This window comes from Hordeum vulgare, chromosome 2H (genome assembly GCF_904849725.1).
Source record: "Hordeum vulgare subsp. vulgare chromosome 2H, MorexV3_pseudomolecules_assembly, whole genome shotgun sequence".
In the NCBI taxonomy this organism is placed as follows: Eukaryota; Viridiplantae; Streptophyta; class Magnoliopsida; order Poales; family Poaceae; genus Hordeum; species Hordeum vulgare.
Window position 1 is genome coordinate 112,001,568 of NC_058519.1, and position 20,280 is coordinate 112,021,847.

Below are 20,280 nucleotides of genomic sequence, written 5' to 3' on the forward strand. Positions count from 1 at the left end.
TAAACCCTAAGTGTGAAGAGAATGGCTCTAAATGGCTAAGTGTTGGCTGCTGGATGGGTATATATAGGGGAGGGGCTTTAGTTGCGGTTGGCCTGGCAAACCGTGACTAAAGGTGCCCGAAGGCCTTTAGTCGCGGTTGTCCTGGCCAACCGCGACTAAAGCCCCTCACGTGCACCAGCTGGCCACCGAGCGCCCTGGGCCCAGGCCTTTGGTCGCGGTTCACCTCCAGAACCGCGACTAAAGGTCCCATTAGTCGCGGTTCCTACAGCTTCGCGACTTATGGGGCTGGACGGAAGCCTGTTTTTCCACCAGTGTACATTTGTTCTGGTTTACTAATCATGTTGATATTTAAGTCATATTTTGATCATGGTTTTAACTAACATAAAACATAAATTATACGTAGCAACAATAATACTGTTAGAAACTACATTCAAATACGAATTCAACTGTCGTGGGTATAAACCCGACAGTAGATGTGTAGGGTACGAATGAGATAGGCAGAGTCCTAGCTACGGCGAGGTTGTATGAGTTCAGGCCCCTCTACAGTGGAGGTAATCGCCCTACGTCTCAGTGCTCTTGGAGCTTGTTACCGAGTGTAATATGGAGTACAATGTTTTTCTAACCCTTTTACCAGTGGGGGAGGGCGGCTTATATAGAGTGCGCTGCCCTCCACAACGGTTCTGATTCAAGGGTGGAGTAGTGGCGATTGAATGCATGCGTTACAGGTAATGTATGCTATAAATGCTAGTTAATGCACCCGGAAACGTACGGCAGTTTCCCTCCAGGGAGGTTACGATGCACCGAGTGTATCCAGTCGGTGGGTCCGGTGTCCTCCGAGTCTTAGTCTCCGACTGGATGATTCTGGGCCCGTTACCGACTGGATGATGGGGGCACCTTAATACAGTCGGGCATACTTAAGGTCCTGTCCCTTGTGTGGGGTAGTCCTTGGGTAGGACCTGTAGGACAGGCCTATGACCCTACCCTAGGACTATGACCCCATCATTAGTCCCCGAATGGATTGGGGTTGAAACGTCAAAGCAGTGCTCGATGCTCAGATCCGACTGGACTAGGTTCGGCTTGGGCGTTGCTTGCCTCTATCCATTCTATCTCTCCTGGCCAATGATCCGAGTGAATGTGTTCTGCGGTACGGACTGTCGGGAACCGAGTGCCTTCGCAGCATCTTTTGACACGACCGGTCAACTGACAGCGGCGGATTTTCCGGGATCTCAAATTTCGGGTTCCGCGCGCTTAGCGGGGACGACGTCAGTGCGCTCGAGTAGCGCCTGACTCCTCGATCCTCGCGCCTTCAACTCTTCTGCCGATATCGCCGCGGCTGGTTGGGCGGATAAGATTTCGTGCCCGCTCGCCAGCGACCCAGTCGGTGTTCTATTTAACTCTGGCCGACGAGACCCTTCAGTTACGCTCGCCGAATTCTCTGCTCTTGCTTGCTCCGTCTTCCTCGCCACCTCTTGCGCTCGTACACCTTTCCCTTCCCATCCTTCTCGAAAGCTTGCCATCGCCGCCATGACCAAGGGCCAGACCAGCAAGATGGAGGCAAGGAAGAAGAAGGGCAAGGCGGCGGCTGCTCAGCGGCGGCAGCGGCCATTGCCAGCGGGATGGATCCAGGGAGACTTTCTCCCCTCCACAGTGACGGAGGGGGACCTGCTGGAGCTGGTAGAGCACGGCCAGCTCGTGCATAAATCTTGGAGGTTGCCGACGGACGACGAGGTTGAGCGGGCGCCACAGGAGGGGGAGCGCGTCTTGCTCCTCAGCCACGTTCACCGAGGTTTCTCTCTACCCCCCACCCTTTATTCAAGGGTATCATGAATCATTTTGGTGCACAACTCCATCATTTCCCTCCGAATGCCATCGTCCACCTTTCTGCCTTCATCGTTTTATGTGAATGCTTTATTGGTTGTCCTCCCCATTGGGGTTTATTCAAGCACATCTTCTCCGCCCGCTCCCAAACCATAAAACGCCTTAGTCAGTCGGATGACAAGACGCATCTCCTCCAGCTCTGCGGTGGTTTAGGGTTCCAAAAGAAGAGTCGGAGCAGCTACCCTGCTCTGCAGTTGAGTGAGTCGGTTAGAAACTGGCAGTCGACGTGGTTCTACTGCCAGGATATAGCCTGCCCGAACACGTCGACTGGGCTGGCTCCATTTAGTCTAGACCGTCCTGCTCCGTCCAAGCAACTCGCCCTCTCGAATACTGAGAAGAACGACATCCAGCCTTTGGTCGAGGCACTCGTGGATGTTGTCAGAAGGGGGGTCTCCGGCATTGACCTGCTGGAAGTCTTCATCGGTCGGCGGATCCAGCCTCTACAAGCTCGCCACCACGCTATGTGGCTCTACACAGGGCCTGAGGATTCCACTCGGACCGTCGCGGTGGGCATACTCGAGGAGAAGGTGACCTCGATAGTGCTCCAATTCACGGGACCTTGCGAGAACCCTAAAGGAGCTCGCCGAGTGGCGCCTTACAGCGCGGACAACCCGCCACCGAATCAGGTGAGTAGCATTAGCCGAATATATCGAACTGTTTTGATTTCAGTCGTTCATTTATATCCTCGTGTGATGCTTAATGTTTCCGACTGAATCTAATGTAGGAATGGACCAACTGGTCCTCCCCTGTCTCGAACGGGGATCCGGAGGAGGAGGAGGAAGAAGGTAGCCAGGAGGGGAGCGTGGAGAGCGCTGAAGATGTCTCCGACAGCAGGGAGTCGGAGGAGGAGGACAGCGAGGAGGAGGAAGAAGACGAAGAGCGCGACTCGCTGCCCCCACCGCCAGAACAGCGGAGTAAGCGGCGACATGAGCCTGTCGTCCCTTCGGCTCCCCCCGCGTTGTCGAGTGCTCTACCTACCGCTCCGGCGGTCCCGAGTGCTCGAGGCACGAAGAGGTCCAGGGACGCCCCCGCTGAGCCTGCAGGCCAATCTCCCAGGGCGCCCAAACCGAGTGGGCCCAAACCTCGGAGGGCTCTGCCGCGCATGAGGGTTGCCATCCCCGTCACATCCACGTAAACGAATCCAACTCTCGGCTTTTTATGTTATCCGAGTGAACTCCCGCTTTACAAGTCGAATGGGCTTCACTTGACAGGGTCGCCACTTCTACAACCTCTCCGGTCCGCCAAGGGGATGAACCCATGGACACAGACAACGTCGTCTCGTCCCAGCCGGGTATGTTGTAGGAGAGTCGGGTGTTTTATTCCCGTAGACTGTACTATCCTTTTCTTTTTCTGAATCGTCATGCTATTCGGCTTGTCAGGGGCGATTCACCCGGACGAAGACGGGCAAGGGAGAGCCGACCCGGCTGCGGAGCCTGTCGTGGAGCCTGTCCTTGAGGCTGCTCCTCCTGCTGCTGCCCCTGCCGCCGACGCTCCGCCGACTGAAGTGCCTCCACCGACCGAACCAGTGCCGGTGGGCGACGAACTGGCTGGGGCGAATCTTGGGATGCCCCAGGATCTTCCCACGATTCCCGGTTCGTCGAATGTTGAATTCAGCATTCGGTGTGTCCCAGAGGAGCAGGTGGGAGCGGCCAAGGGAGCCATGGTCCAAGCGGAGCTGATGACCGGGGAGGCCAAGAAGGCTTATGACTCCGTTGCGGCTTTGTACCAGCGGAGCTTGGAGCTGCGCGACGACATCCGAGTAAGTAGTCTAGTAAGTACTTACTTTTCTTTTGTAACCCACTGGGTGTTGTCGTAGTCTGTTGTTTGCAATGGGTTCACTCCGAGTGAACCCAGTGGGTGTAGTCCCCGAGACTTCTGTCGAGTGCTTGCACTGACAGTTGTCTTTATACATTTGGTCTTTTATTTTTGTCGTGTCCGTAGACAAGATTTCTGAGTGCAAGTACTAACTGCAGTCGGAGCACTCTTGCGGTGAGAGTTCCCTAGAGTAAACTGCACACACGTGGAGTAGCTTTAGCCTCGGAAGCGTAGGTGAAAACGTGCATCTCAATAGGGCAGACCTGCTTGAGGTGCATGCCAGTGGGGTCACTCTTAGTGACCCACTGGGTGTAGTCCCCGAGACCGCTGTCGACTGCTTGCGTCGGCAGGGGTCTGAAAAACTTAGTGTGTGAACTGATAAACTTGCTGACCGCCCTTTGTTTGTTTTGTAGAAAACTTGTGATATGGGGAGCGCTTATGAAGCCTTGAGGGCTGAGAAGAACCAATATGCTGGTGAACTAGAAGCCGCAACGCTCGCCATGGCTGGCATGAAGAACGCTCTGGAAGTTCGAGAGAAATCCTTGGAGGAGGCATTGGAGGCAAACAGGGCGTTGGTGGCGGAGGTGGAGAGGCTGAAGAAATAGAGGACCGAAGTGTACGATCAAATGGCTGCTCGGAACAAACGATGGACAGCTCAGGAGAAGTATGTGAACGACTGGGCTGTCCAGATGATGAGTCGTCTGGCTGGTAAGTCTGATGATTTGTCGAGTGGTTGTATCTTGTGACGAACACTAGGTTTGTAATTTCTATTTGCTTGTTTGTTGCAGATTTTTGTGGTGACGCCGAAGCTGAAGCGGCGGCCGTGGAACGATCCATGAAGGACAATGTACCACTCAGTGAGGACGCCAACCGGAATCTACTCCGGGCTCATATCCGCGTAGGCAAAGTGGGTCCGTTCATCAACCGACTGAAAGAAATCTTCGGCCGCATTGAGAAGGAGCTTTGGCCGGAAGACGAGTCGCGGGAGAAGATGGAGACTCTGTTGGGGCGACTGGGGGAGATTCCGGCCCGAGTGCAATCTTGGAAGAAATCGGCAGCGCGTTGCGGTGTTGATGTGGCGCTGTCCTTGGTCCGAGTCCATTGCAAAGAAGTGCGGGAAGATAAGCTGAAAGCCTTGAAAGTCGCCAACACGAAGAAGCTTCAATTCAAAGACTTCATGGAGACATTCCTGGAGACTGTGACCCGCATTGCTGATGGAATCGACCTAGATACCTTTGTGGAACCCTCCAGTCCTGACGCGGGCCCAGCTGACTCATGATCGAACTTTATCCTCGGTATGCCGAGTGTTTGCCTGTACGATATTCTGGCCACTCCTGTTGGCCGTCATACTTTTAGATCGGTGCGGGTAAGCTTGATCCGCACCGAATCCGTTATCGTTTCTAGACTGCTGGTAGTCGCAATGAAAACACTTATTCTTTTGCTTGAATGCTATTTGGAGTTGAACACTTAATGTGTACTCGTAGAATATTAGGACTTAGGTGATTCATGATCAGTGCTAAGTTCCCGAGTGTAACGTATAGTGTACATTCGGAGGAGGCTAGTACTTAGATGATTCTTGATCATAACTCAGACTCCGAGTGGAACGTATAGTGCACACTCGGAGGAAGGTATTACTTAGGCGAATCGGGATCGCAGCTAAGTCTCCGAGTGCGACGTATAGTGCACACTCGGAGGAGCGATCAGTACTTAGGCGATGCAGGATCGCAGCTAAGTCCTCGAGTGTGACGTGAAGTGCACACTCAAAGGAAGATTAGTACTTAGGCGATGCAGGATCGTAGCTAAGTCCCCGAGTGTGATGTGAAGTGCACACTAGGAGAAGTTAATACTTAGTCGATGCAGGATCGCAGCTAAGTCCCCGAGTGCGACGTAAAGTGCACACTCGGAGGAAGTTAATACTTAGGCGATGCAGGATCGCAGCTAAGTCCCCGATGTGATGTGAAGTGCACACTCGAAGGAAGATTAGTACTTAGACGATGCGTGATCGCAGCTAAGTCCCCGAGTGTGACGTAAAGTGCACACTCGGAGGAAGTTAATACTTAGGCGATGCAGGATCGCAGCTAAGCTCCCGAGTGCGACGTGAAGTGCACACTCGGAGAAAGTTAATACTTAGGCGATGCAGGATCGCAGCTAAGTTCCCGAGTGCGACGTGAAGTGCACACTCGAAGGAAGGTGATACTAAGGCGATTCGGGATCGCAGCTAAGTCTCCGAGTGCAACGTGAAGTGCACACTCGGAGATAGTTAATACTTAGGCGATGCAGTTTCGCAACTAAGTCCCCGAGTGCGACGTGAAGTGCACACTCGAAGGAAGGTGTTACTTAGGTGATTCGGGATCGCAGCTAAGTCCCCGAGTGCGACGTGAAGTGCACACTCGGAGAAGTTAATACTTAGGCGATGCAGGATCGCAGCTAAGCCCCCGAGTGCGACGTAAAGTGCACACTCGGAGGAAGGTGTTACTTAGGCGATTCGGGATCGCAGCTAAGTCCCCGAGTGCGACGTGAAGTGCGAACTCGAAGGGAGTTAATACTTAGGCGATGCAGGATCGCAGCTAAGTCCCCGAGTGCAACGTGAAGTGAACACTCGAAGGAAGGTGTTACTTAGGCGATTCGTGATCGCAGCGAAGTCCCCGAGTGTGACGTAAAGTGCACACTCGGAGGAAGTTAATACTTAGGCGATGCAGTATCGCAGCTAAGTCCCCGAGTGTGACGTAAAGTGTACACTCGGAGGAAGTTAATACTTAGGCAATGCAGGATCGCAGCTAAGCCCCCGAGTGCGACGTGAAGTGCACACTCGGAGAAAGTTAATACTTAGGCGATGCAGGATCGCATCTAAGTCCCCGAGTGCGACATGAAGTGCACACTCGAAGGAAGGTGTTACTTAGGCGATTCGGGATCGCAGCTAAGTCCCCGAGTGCGACGTGAAGTGCACACTCGGAGAAAGTTAATACTCAGGCGATGCAGGATCGCAGCTAAGTCCCCGAGTGCGACGTGAAGTGCACACTCGAAGGAAGGTGTTACTTAGGCGATTCGGGATCGCAGCTAAGTCTCCGAGTGCAACGTGAAGTGCACACTCGGAGATAGTTAATACTTAGGCGATGCAGGATCGCACCTAAGTCCCCGACTGCGACGTGAAGTGCACACTCGAAGGAAGGTGTTACTTAGGCGATTCGGGATCGCAGCTAAGTCCCCGAGTGCGACGTGAAGTGCACACTCGGAGAAGTTAATACTTAGGCGATGCAGGATCGTAGCTAAGCCCCCGAGTGCGACATAAAGTGCACACTCGGAGGAAGGTGTTACTTAGGCGATTCGGGATCGCAGCTAAGTCCCCGAGTGCGACGTGTAGTGCACACTCGAAGGGAGTTAATACTTAGGCGATGCAGGATCGCAGCTAAGTCCCCGAGTGCAACGTGAAGTGCACACTCGAAGGAAGGTGTTACTTAGGCGATTCGTGATCGCAGCTCAGTCCCCGAGTGTGACGTAAAGTGCACACTCGGAGGAAGTTAATAATTAGGCGATGCAGTATCGCAGCTAAGTCCCCGAGTGTGACGTAAAGTGTACACTCGGAGGAAGTTAATACTTAGGCGATGCAGGATCGCAGCTAAGCCCCCGAGTGCGACGTGAAGTACACACTCGGAGAAAGTTAATACTTAGGCGATGCAGGATCGCAGCTAAGTCCCCGAGTGCGACGTGAAGTGCACACTCGAAGGAAGGTGTTACTTAGGCGATTCGGGATCGCAGCTAAGTCCCCGAGTGCAACGTGAAGTGCACAATCGGAGAAAGTTAATACTTAGGCGATGCAGGATCGCAGCTAATTCCCCGAGTGCGACGTGAAGTGCACACTCGAAGGAAGGTGTTACTTAGGCGATTCGGGATCGCTGCTAAGTCCCCGAGTGTGACGTAAAGTGCACACTCGGAGGAAGTTAATACTTAGGCGATGCAGGATCGCAGCTAAGTCCCCGAGTGTGACGTAAAGTGCACACTCGAAGGAAGTTAATACTTACGCGATGCAGGATCGCAGCTAAGTCCCCGAGTGTGACCTAAAGTGCACACTCGGAGGAAGTTAATACTTAGGCGATGCAGGATCGCAGCTAAGCCTCCGAGTGCGACGTGAAGTGCACACTCGGAGATAGTTAATACTTAGGCGATGCAGGATCGCAGCTAAGTCCCCGAGTGTGACGTAAAGTGCACACTCGGAGGAAGTTAATACTTAGGCGATGCAGGATCGCAGCTAAGCCTCCGAGTGCGACGTGAAGTGCACACTCGAAGGGAGTTAATACTTAGGCGATGCAGGATCGCAGCTAAGTCCCCGAGTGCAACGTGAAGTGCACACTCGAAGGAAGGTGTTACTTAGGTGATTCGTGATCGCAGCTAAGTCCCCGAGTGCGACGTAAAGTGCACACTCGGAGGAAGTTAATACTTAGGCGATGCAGGATCGCAACTAAGTCCCCGAGTGTGACGTAAAGTATACACTCGGAGGAAGTTAATACTTAGGGGATGCAGGATCGCAGCTAAGCCCCCGAGTGCGACGTGAAGTGCACACTCGGAGAAAGTTAATACTTAGGTGATGCAGGATCGCAGCTAAGTCCCCGAGTGGGACGTGAAGTGCACACTCGAAGGAAGGTGTTACTTAGGCGATTCGGGATCGCAGCTAAGTCCCCGAGTGCGACGTGAAGTGCACACTCAGAGAAAGTCAATACTTAGGCGTTGCAGGATCGCAGCTAAGTCCCCGAGTGCGACGTGAAGTGCACATTCAAAGGAAGGTGTTACTTAGGCGATTCGGGATCGCAGCTAAGTCCCCGAGTGTGACGTAAAGTGCACACTCGGAGGATGTTAATACTTAGGCGATGCAGGATCGCAGCTAAGTCCCCGAGTGTGACGTAAAGTGCACACTCGGAGGAAGTTAATACTTAGGCGATGCAGGATCGCAGCTAAGTCCCCGAGTGTGACGTAAAGTGCACACTCGGAGGAAGTTAATACTTAGGCGATGCAGGATCGCAGCTAAGCCTCCGAGTGCGACGTGAAGTGCACACTCGGAGATAGTTAATACTTAGGCGATGCAGGATCGCAGCTAAGTCCCCGAGTGTGACGTAAAGTGCACACTCGGAGGAAGTTAATACTTAGGCGATGCAGGATCGCAGCTAAGCCTCCGAGTGCGACGTGAAGTGCACACTCGGAGATAGTTAATACTTAGGCGATGCAGGATCGCAGCTAAGTCCCCGAGTGTGGCGTAAAGTGTACACTTGGAGGAAGTTAATACTTAGGCGATGCAGGATCGCAGCTAAGCCCCCGAGTGCGACGTGAAGTGCACACTCGGAGATAGTTAATACTTAGGCGATGCAGGATCGCAGCTAAGCCCCCGAGTGCGACGTGAAGTGCACACTCGGAGATAGGTGTTACTTAGACGATTCAGGATCGCAGCTAAGTTTTTTTTTGTGACCGTAATCTGCAACCACGGAAGGACTCTGAATCTGCAAAAGAAATTGAATCTGCTGTATATTATTTCTCCAAAACTTGTTCGTTACACTGCTTCAGTCGGCGATCACGTATAAAAACGCTTGAGGAGGTCTCCGTTCCACGCGCGGGGTTCGTCGGTCTCCTTCTGAATGTTGTAGAGTCTGTATGCTCCGTTGTTCAGCACCTTTGAAATGATGAAAGGACCTTCCCAGGCCGGAGCCAACTTGTGTGGTCTTTGCTGATCCACTCGGAGCACCAAATCGCCGGCCTGGAACGTGCGGCTTCTGACATGTCGTGCGTGAAAACGTCGCAGATTTTGCTGAAAAATTGTTGAGCGAGTAAGTGCCATCTCGCGCTCCTCCTCTAGAAGATCGACTCCATCTTGCCTTGCTTGTTCTGCTTCGGCTTCAGAGAAGAGTTCGACTCGCGGGGCATTGTGAAGCAGGTCACTCGGAAGGACCGCTTCTGCTCCATAGACGAGGAAGAACGGTGAACGCCATGTTGATCTGTTCGGAGTGGTGCGGAGGCCCCAAAGTACTGAAGGTAACTCGATTACCCATGCACCAGCAGCATGTCCTATCTCTCGCCAGAGCCGAGGCTTCAAACCTTGAAGGATAAGTCCATTTGCACGCTCAGCTTGTCCATTGGATTGCGGATGTGCTACGGAAGCAAAATCCACTCGGATACCTTGACTCGCGCAGAAACCTTTGAATCTGTCCGAGTCGAAGTTTGTCCCATTGTCCGTGATTATGCTGTGAGGCACTCCGAATCTGTAGATGATGTCTCTGACAAACTTCACGGCTGTGGAGGCGTCGAGTTTCTTGATGGGCTTGGCTTCTATCCACTTTGTAAACTTGTCGACTGTCACCAACAGATGTGTGTAGCCTCCTTGGCCTGTCTTGAATGGTCCGACTGTGTCTAATCCCCAAACTACAAACGGCCACACAAGTGGGATTGTCTTTAGTGCAGATGTTGGCTTGTGGGACTTGTTGGAGTAGAACTGACAGCCTTCGCATCGATCGACCATAGCTTTGGCCATTTCGTTAGCCTGCAGCCAGAAGAATCCAGCCCTGAACGCCTTGGCGACGATTGCTCTTGAAGAAGCATGATGGCCGCAGGTTCCCGAGTGGATATCCTCTAGGATCAACTGCCCTTCCTCTGGGGAAATGCAACGTTGGAGAACGCGTGAAACACTCTCCTTATACAATTGACCGTCAATGACAGTGAACGCCTTCGACCTGCGAACTATTTGTTGGGCTTGGACTTCATCTTCTGGAAGTTCTTGCCTTAGGATATATGCCATAATCGGCACAGTCCAATCGGGAATGATTACCAGAATCTCTGTGACCAGATCAACCATAGCAGGCACATCGACTTCAGTCGGGTCTGTTGCGCTCTTGGGTTGTACTGGCTCTTCCGTGAAGGGATCTTCTTTGACTGAAGGAAGATGGAGGTGCTCGAGGCAGACATCACTCGGGACGGGTCTCCGAGTGGATCAGAGCTTCGCCAACTCGTCCGCCGCTTGGTTCTTTAGTCTTGGAACATGATGAAGTTCTAGACCTTCAAACTTCTTCTCCAGCTTCCTGACTGCATTGCAGTAGGTTGTCATAGTGGGGTTCCTTACGTCCCACTCTTTCATCACTTGGTTGACCACCAAGTCTGAATCGCCGTAGACCATCAGGCAACGGACGCCGAGTGAGAGGGCCATGCGCAATCCGTAGAGAAGAGCTTCATACTCTGCCTCATTGTTAGAGGAATCAAAGTGTATCTGAAGCACATACTTGAGCTTGTCACCCTTTGGTGATACGATCACAACACCAGCGCCGGATCCATTCAACATCTTAGACCCATCGAAGAACATTGTCCAATGAGCCGAGTAGATGTGAGTCGGTTGCTGTTGTTCTACCCATTCTACTATAAAGTCAGCCAGGGCTTGAGACTTAATAGCTTTCTTGGCCTCGAACTTGATGTCGCAGTACAGCATCTCCATCGCCCACTTCGCCACTCGGCCTGATGCGTCCCGATTGTGGAGAATTTCCGACAACGGAGCATCAGAAACGACAGATACCGAGTGGTCTTGAAAATAATGAGCCACCTTCTTTGCAGTCATAAAGATCCCATAGATAAGCTTTTGATAATGGGGATACCTCTGCTTGGAAGGTGTCAGGACTTCGGAGGCGTAGTACACTGGCCGCTGAACTTTGTATGCTTTGCCTTCTTCTTCTCGCTCGACTGTAAGAACAGTACTGACCACTTGATTTGTAGCCGCGATATATAGAAGAAGGGGCTCTTTACTGAGTGGAGCAGTAAGAACCGGCTGGGTGGAAAGTAGGACTTTGAGGTCGTCGAACGCGACTTGGGCTTCGTCTGTCCACTCGAAGGTATCTGATTTCTTCATGAGTCGGTACAGAGGAAGTGCTTTTTCGCCGAGTCGACTGATGAACCTGCTCAAAGCTGCTAAGCAACCTATGAGTTGTTGAACATCGTGTATTCTGACCGGCCTCTCCATTCGGACGATGGTCCCGATCTTTTCGGGGTTAACATCGATCCCTCGTTCGGAAACGAAGAAACCGAGTAACTTTCCGATGGGAACACCGAATGAACACTTGGCAGGATTTAGCTTGATATCGTACCTACGAAGGTTGGCGAATGTTTCCGCCAAGTCAGTCAGCAGGTCGGAACCTTTGCGGGACTTGACTACGATATCATCCATGTATGCCTCCACATTGCGACCGATCTGGTCGAGGAGACATTTTTGGATCATGCGCATAAAGGTACCTCCTGCATTCTTCAGACCGAAAGGCATGGTGATGTAGCAGAAGCACCCAAACGGGGTGATGAAAGTTGTTTCCAACTCATCGGGACCATACAGACGGATCTGATGATAACCCGAGTAGGCATCAAGAAATGATAAACGCTCGCACCCCGCAGTCGAATCGACAATTTGATCTATGCGGGGGAGCGAAAAATGGTCTTTCGGGCAGACCTTATTGAGGTGCTTGAAGTCAATGCACATTCGGAGTGACTTGTCCTTCTTGGGCACCATGACTACATTGGCGAGCCACTCGGAGTGGTGAACCTCGCGAATGAATCTGGCAGCTAGCAGCTTAGCCACCTCTTCTCCGATTGCCTTCCTTTTGTGCGCGGCGGACCGGCGCAGGCGCTCTCGGACGGGCCGAGCAGCGGGATCCACATGCAGTCGGTGCTCAGCCAACTCCCTAGGTACACCCGGCATGTTAGATGGCTTCCATGCGAAGATGTCCCAGTTCTCACGGAGGAATTGGGTGAGCTCGACTTCCTATTTGGGATCCAGGGTGGTGGAGATGTTCGTCGGGGCGGCAGACTCGTCCGTCGGGTGGATGCTGACCTTCTTAGTCTCTCCTGCCGACTGGAACGCGGACTCAGAAGCTGGCTTCTTTGAGCGCATTAAGTCGGCGGGGTCGACTGTCTTCTTGTACTCTTCGAGCTCGAGTACAGCCATCTGCTGGTCGGCGATCCTCGACCCCTCTTGCAGACACTCCTCGGCTCGCTGGCGGTTGCCGGTGATGGTGATAACGCCTTTTGGACCGGGCATTTTCAACTTCAAGTACACATAACACGGTCGTGCCATGAAACTCACATATGCCGGGCGGCCCAGAATTGCATGGTAAGCGCTCTGGAAGTCCACCACCTCAAACGTGAGCTTCTCCTTGCGAAAGTTCTTGTCGGAGCCGAAGATGACCTCCAATGCGATCTGGCTGAGTGATTTGGCCTTCCGCCCTGGCACGACTCAGTGGAACTGCATATTGCTCTCGCTGAGTCTGGACATCGGAATGCCCATCCCCTTGAGGGTGTCGCGTACATAATATTCAACCCGCTGCCGCCGTCCATTAGGACTTTGCGCAGTCGGACTCCTTCCACCACCGGGTCGACGACCAGAGCCTGCCTTCCTGGGGTGGGGACATGTGTTGGATGATCCGACTGATCGAAGGTAATCGCAGTCTGAGACCATTTGAGAAACTTGGGGGCAGTCGGAACGGCCATGTTGACTTCTCTGTTCACTAGCTTCAGTCGACTCTTGCTTTCAACGTCAGCGAAGATCATGAGGGTTGCATGGACTTGGGGGAACGGATCCTCCTTGTCCTCCTCATCCTGTTCAGGATTCTTCTCACTCGGCTGTCCTTCGCTGAAACCCTGGATCAGGAGACGGCACTGCCGAGTGGTGTGCTTTGCGTATATGGGTTTACCTTCCTCATCCATCTTCGTATGGACTGGACAAGGCTGGTCCAGGATGAGATTGTTGAAAGGCTTTTTCTTGGGGGTGAACTGCGCTTTCCCTTTGCCCTTGAATTTGGCGCTGGTGACAGCTGCAGCTTCTGTTTGCGGTGTGGGCGGAACCTTCGGTTTCTGCTTCCGAGTGTTACCTCCGTCGGCATCGCCGACTGTCTTGTGTTTACCGCTCCGGATGCGGTCCTCTTCTTCGCCATTTGCATAACGAGTTGCTATCTCCATCATCTTGCTCATGGAGATGTCTCCGGTTCAACCAAACTTCAAGTACAGCTCCCTGTATCGCACGCCTGCCTTGAAGGCGCAGACTGCTTGATGCTCGGTGACGTTCTCCACCGTGTGGTAAAGAGTCGTCCATCGCTGAATGAAGTCGCGCAAGGGCTCATTCGGCTTCTGGACACAGTGCTGAAGCTCCACAAGACCTGCAGGGCGCTTGCACGTTCCTTCGAAGGTTCTGATGAACACTCGGGCTAGATCTGCCCAACTGTAAATGCTTGAGGGGGCCAACTGGTTCAGCCAAGCTCGGGCCGAGCCGTCGAGCATCAGAGGGAGGTGCTTCATAGCGACATGGTCGTCTCCTCCTCCGATCTGGACCGCCACTCGGTAGTCGTCGAGCCATGTTTCGAGCTTGGACTCTCCTGAGAATTTACCGATTCCCGCAGCCAATCGGAACTTGGGCAGGATATCAGCCGAGCGGATGGCTCGACTAAAACACTCGGGGCCAGATACGATGGCCCTGCTTCCACTCGGACGGTCCATATCGCGGCCATCATGGTGGGCTCGACCCCTGTCGACTCTTCGCTGAGCGATTCGGCCCCTTGCGTCGGGTCTTGGGTCGTAAGTGTCGCCGACTGAATGCCGATCATCATGATGCCGGGACCCGCAGGGCCCACCCCGCGGAGGGGTCCGTGAGCGACGACGATACTGATGAGATCCAGGGCTGTGAACCGATCTATGCGTGTTTGCATGGATGGAACTATTGTGGATCCGATTGTGTGACTGGGAGACTGCCGAATTCTGCTGTTGCGCTCAATTCCCCTTCCTGCCTCTGAATCAGTCGGCTGGAGGGAATCGGCAATCTGCGCAGCCGCGGCCAGGTTGAGGAGAGGTGTGCGGAACACCTCCACGTTGCTTCGCCGAGTGTGTCGGCTGGCAGAACGACGAGGCGGACGACGCGCACCGGATGCTTCGCCAACTTCACCTCGGTCGGCTTGACGAGGATCTTCATGGGAGTTGGCCATGTGTACTTCTGCTGCAGGCCCACGGCCCACGTACTCGGTATGAAGCTCAGTCGGAACCGAGTCCGAGCACTGGGAGCGTGGGGCAACTACAACAGACTCCAGAACTGCCACCTGAGAGGACGCGATCTGGCGCGCTCGGGCATGCTGCACCCAACGTTGGAGACGCGGATTGCGGGACCGCTTACTACGGCGAGTGACGAGGGTGTAATCCAGAAATGGAGCCGATTGCTGGAGAAGAAGAACGCCGCGAGCGCCGGCACGGAAGTGCGTGGCCCCGCGACGGGGAAGCGCCTTGACGTCAAGGGGTGCCTCCCGACGCCACGCCGAATCGTCGACGACGAAGGAGAGAGCACCGAAGAGGATCTGGTGACCCATGCTCGAAACTCCACCGGACGACATGACGAAAGGAAGTAGTCGCAAACTCGCCGGAAGTCGCTTAGACGCCTGCCCCACGGTGGGCGCCAACTGTCGTGGGTATAAACCTGACAGTAGATGTGTAGGGTACGAATGAGATGGGCAGAGTCCTAGCTACGGCGAGGTTGTATGAGTTCATGCCCCTCTATGGTGGAGGTAATAGCCCTACGTCTCAGTGCTCTTGGAGCTTGTTACCAAGTGTAATATGGAGTACAATGTTTTTCTAACCATTTTACCAGTGGGGGAGGGCGGCTTATATAGAGTGCGCTGCCCTCCACAACGGTTCTGATTCAAGGGTGGAGTAGTGGCGATTGAATGCATGCGTTACAGATAACGTATGCTATAAATGCTAGTTAATGCATCCGGAAATGTACGGCAGTTCCCTCCAGGGAGGTTACGACGCATCGAGTGTATCCAGTCGGTGGGTCCGGTGTCCTCCGAGTCTTAGTCTCCGACTGGATGATTCTGGGCCCGTTACCGACTGGATGATGGGGGCACCTTAATACAGTCGGGCATACTTAAGGTCATGTCCTTTGCGTGGGGTAGTCCTTGGATAGGACCTGTAGGACAGGCCTATGACCCTACCCTAGGACTATGACCCCATCATCAACAATATAAACTTTTATAACATACATTTACATTTTGCTAGTCATATATATAACCAATTAACTAAAATTACTGTTTCAGAAAAATAACTAAAAATAAAATAGGGCTCATATATATGATGAAAGCAGTTTGTCATTTATTTCCTCTTGGTTTGATTTTGCAGTACAGGGACACCACCGAAGCGATCGTGGACGCGACACGCACCATCCTGCAGCAGTGCGAGCGGGCCAAGACGGTGATGCGTGTCATCCACACGGGCTCTGTTGTCGCGGCCTCGCCGCTCCGAGCTGACGGCAATGGATACAAAGAGTCTGTCGACGAATCCTGCTGGACCCCACTCGGCCTGTCCTACGGCCACAGCAATGATGGCTTGGATGTGAGCGCTTCTAATTCCTGCTCGAGGCCCCGACAAGGCCATGCACAACTCATTCGAATCATTACTGAAAAAAAGGCTTTCGCTTTACTTATATATAAAGCAAACCATCAGACCAAAAGTACAAGCACGAGCTCAAATTCAGACAAACATACACCCCTAAGATAGCACGGCATCGAGTACGAAGGGTTTTGCTGAGGACATAGCTCAACAAACCCTAAAAACAAAATAAGACGAAGAGGCCGCAATAGAAGCATCTAATCTAGCTCTGGAGATGGTGGTGGAGACGGCGGCGCCAAGCGGAAGGCCATCGTTCGAAAATCTTTGACTCATTCAACTCATCGTGTAAATCTAGCCATGTGGGGTTCATTACACTTCGTTACATGAGCATGTGAGTAATGGACAATCACATGTGAACCCTGCATATCAGATTTAACAAAGAAATAATGCAGCGCCATTGTGACTACAACAAGAAAGAAAATCTTCTTAAACACATTTGGTTGACATAAATACTCCCTATTTAACTTAATATAAAATGTTTTTTTTGACTCTGTCATGGACTCTAAAAATGTCTTGTACGAAGCTACGGTTAAACTATGTAATAAAGATTTTAACCATGAGGGGCATCTTAAGTTTACACCAAAATAGCATACGAAAAACGTGGTTGTCATTCCTAATGTGGTAGCGCATTGATTTGACCATAAAGTAACCCTAACTGTGGGGTTTCCTACAAACTACATCCGAGATAAATCGAGTGTCATCAAGCACTGCACCAAGTGAATCTAGGACATCAAACCCTACTCAAAACCCGTTAAAAATAACATTCAGGCCTTGCTTGGATTGTCGGTTAGCTTCTAAATACATCCGTAAAAGTTACGGACCTAAAGCTGTTCTTTCTTGTTCTTGGCAAAAATCAAGCGCGATCGATAATATACACCTGTAAATAGAATTCGGGTGTACTACACCCATACCAAGCGGGACCTCAATGGTATAGTAACGAAAACATCTGCCATACTGACATGTTTTTGCTTGGTATATTGTGCAAGGTAAGGTACTCCTTGTGTAGAGTCTTACTCCACAGTCATCTATCCTTCCAAAACTAAGTATACGAACCAAACTCCCAACCGTGAAAGCAACACACCACAAAAATCTCTTCTCCAAACTAACTGTAGGCCTTTGTTTTAGAAAGGAAAGTCTGATGATCTTACCGTAACCTACGAAAGCGGTTGTGAGTGGATATACTTAGAGAGAATTCCTTATTTAACATTGTATTTAAATTTTATGCCCTATTTAACATCGGTAAATGATTTCTTCCCTATATAACAATGAGTTTAAATTGTATGCCTTCTATAACTTTTTTGTCCATTTTAAACCTAAGTGACATTTTAAAAGATTGTCTTACCCCTCATGTGGTATGCTTGTGTGGGTGTTGTTGCGTGTGTGTGCACACGCGTGTGCAAGTTATGTGTGTGGGTGCTGTTTCATGTGTGTTGTTGCGTGTTTGTGTGCGCACGTATGTGCGCGCGTGTGTGTATGCACGCACGTGTGTGTGCTGCTGCTTGTGTACGTGTGTGCTGCGTGTGTTGTTGCTGTTGTTTGTGTTGTTACGTGTGTGTTTGCTCCGTGTGGCACGCGCGCACACATGTGTGTTGTTTGCGTGTGTGTTGTTACATGTGTGCGCGTGTGTGTTATTGCTGCTGTGTGTGCTGTCACGTGTGTGTCTGTTGTGTGTGTGCGCGCCGTGTGTATGTTGTGTACGTGTGTGCGTGTGCGCGCGTGTGTGCTGTTATGTGCGTGTGTATGTGTGTTGTTACGTGCGCGCACGTATGTGCTGTTACGTGTGTGTATGTGTTTGTTGTGTCGGTATGTGTTGATGTGCGGTTGCGTGCGGGCTATTGTCGTAATTGCCTCGTACTGACGTTGTGTGTTGTTGTCCCGCACACACATATTACATGAGGGGCAAAATGATCTTTTCAGGTGTTATTTAGGCTTAAAATGAATCAAAATGTTATAAAGGACATAAAATTTAGACTCGTTGTTAAATAGGGAAGATTTTTTTTCAGTGTTAAATAAGGTAACGAAATTTAAGATGGTGTTAAATATAGAATTCTCTCATATACTTACTGTGTAGTGAGTCTTGTCACACCCGGCATAATTTAACCACTTGAAAAAATATTTTGTTATAAAATATATTTGTAATCCTCATATCGTCCACACCCAACCCTCCTTGGTCTTCATGTTGACTTGTGTTTTCTACAGGCTTATGTCTCCTCCAAGACCATCTCTGAGGAGGAATTACTCAAGTACAACGATGACTTCTCCAAGCGCAGAGCATTCGACGTTGTTGTCTTGTTATGCGGCGTCGTGGGAGGAGACACAATCCTGCCATACATCAGCGACAGCATCCATGTCATGTTGTCGCCTCTAACCGGCGTCGAGGTCTACCACAACTCCCTCAAGTTCCTACAGGCCCTCCTCGGCTTCGTACCATTGGTACACGTCGATGACGTCTGCGAGGCACACGTCTTTTGCATGGAGAAGTTGTCCGATGTTGCTGCGGGCCGATACCTTTGCGCCACCGCGCACACCAACATGCAGGACATCTTGGAGCACTACGTCTGCAAGCACCTCGAGCTCGAGCGGATCAAAGAGTACGTTCTTGAACAAAATGCCATACTTTGATTATCTCTTACGTGGAGCTTTGTGTGATAAAAAATATGTGTCTGTGTACTGTTAGGGTGGTGGGAGAGGGAGTGCGAGTGCAGGCTAACACAAAGAAGCTTGTGGAGCTGGGGTTCAAGTATAAGTATGGAGCAATGGAGGTGCTTGATGGCAGCGTGGATTGCGGGAAGAGATTGGGATTGTTGTGATGTGCATGTGCATCACATTGACCGTGTGCTAGCAAACATTTGACAATCCAACATTATATATGTAAAACTTATTTATTTGGATTTTTTTCTTGAAATATGTTGACTTTGTTGCTATTTTTATCATTATTTTTGGATTCCTGTCGTGAATTTTTCATGTTAAGAGCACAAAGAAACATATGTGGAAAGCGTACATATACAAATGGGTGTCGACTTCTTCTCTTTATAGTTCGATTATCACAATGTTAAGGGTGTATATAAAGTTGGGTAGCCCTTCCTGTTAATATATTGTTTAAAACTCATGCAACTTATTGTGTCCTTTTACGATATTGCGCTAGCTTTTTCATATACTTGTAATGTGTACAATCGGGATGGTCTAGTTGTAGCTTTTGGCGTCGTGTGTTTGGCTTCTTGTGATTTTTCTTGAAACTTGGTGTGGTTGTTGTGCCTTATTTACGGTTAACTTGGGTTGGTGCCATGACTTTTGTATCTCAAGTCTTATATGATACGTATAGAGAAAGTAGGCGTTTTGGTGACCGAGCTCCATGAAGGCCGAAATTTAGAAAAAAATCAAAAATCCAAACTTTTCAGTTTCTATTTTTTTGAAAAAATATATGTGTAAAATTTCACAATGAAGTACTTTGAATCGCAATCTGGGTAAAAAAATCATGAACTTTGAGGAACAAACTGTACACATGTTCAACAACCAGATAATTTGTTTATTTTTACACAACCCTCATTTCAACGGATTCCATCATGAAATTTTACACACAATTACATTATATCACTAGGTATATGTGTATTGTTTTTGAATATTTTGAAAGATAAAAGTTTTAGTTTTGGTATATATTTTTTCAAAATCCGGCCTCCATGAAGCTCATCCTCCATTCAGAATTTTCAGAAAGCATACATATATATAGTGGTGTGGTATCTTCTCCTTATGCTGACAAATTATTTTGGACCAGTCACTTTGTATGTTAGTCATGGAATTTAATCCATCAAGTGGTTAACTCTTTATCTAAGGAAAAGTGACCAAACTATCAATTCAAGTTGTCAAGTGGACGGCCCAAAAGAGAAGACAACCCGATCAATAAATGTGAAACGTAAGCAAGATTGGCAAAATAGTAATGTAGCATAATTCATTGTATTAATTTTATTTACTACTTGTCTGAACAATATAATAGACCAAACTCAAGAATGCAGCATGTGGTAGCAGAAGGAATATTAATGAAAAAAATCAAAAAGAAAGAGGGACAAGTTTCGGTTTGCTTCTAAAGAAGATTAAATTTCTATGAGTGGTGTTCCCTGACAAAAAAAACTGAACATCAACAAAAGTAAAGAAAAAAAA

At 50.4% G+C, this 20,280-nt stretch overlaps 1 protein-coding gene across 1 annotated transcript in view; it reads left to right on the plus strand.

Annotated features, from left to right (window-relative positions):
• Positions 1–19,069, plus strand: part of LOC123425419 (putative anthocyanidin reductase) — a 50,059-nt gene extending 30,990 nt beyond the window's left edge. The window contains exons 3-5 of the mRNA XM_045109118.1: positions 15,856–16,068; positions 18,325–18,716; positions 18,803–19,069. Of these exons, the coding sequence (XP_044965053.1) occupies positions 15,856–16,068; positions 18,325–18,716; positions 18,803–18,935 (738 nt within the window). The 3' untranslated portion in view covers positions 18,936–19,069. The remainder of the gene's footprint in view (positions 1–15,855; positions 16,069–18,324; positions 18,717–18,802) is intronic.
• The last annotated feature ends 1,211 nt before the right edge of the window (positions 19,070–20,280 follow it).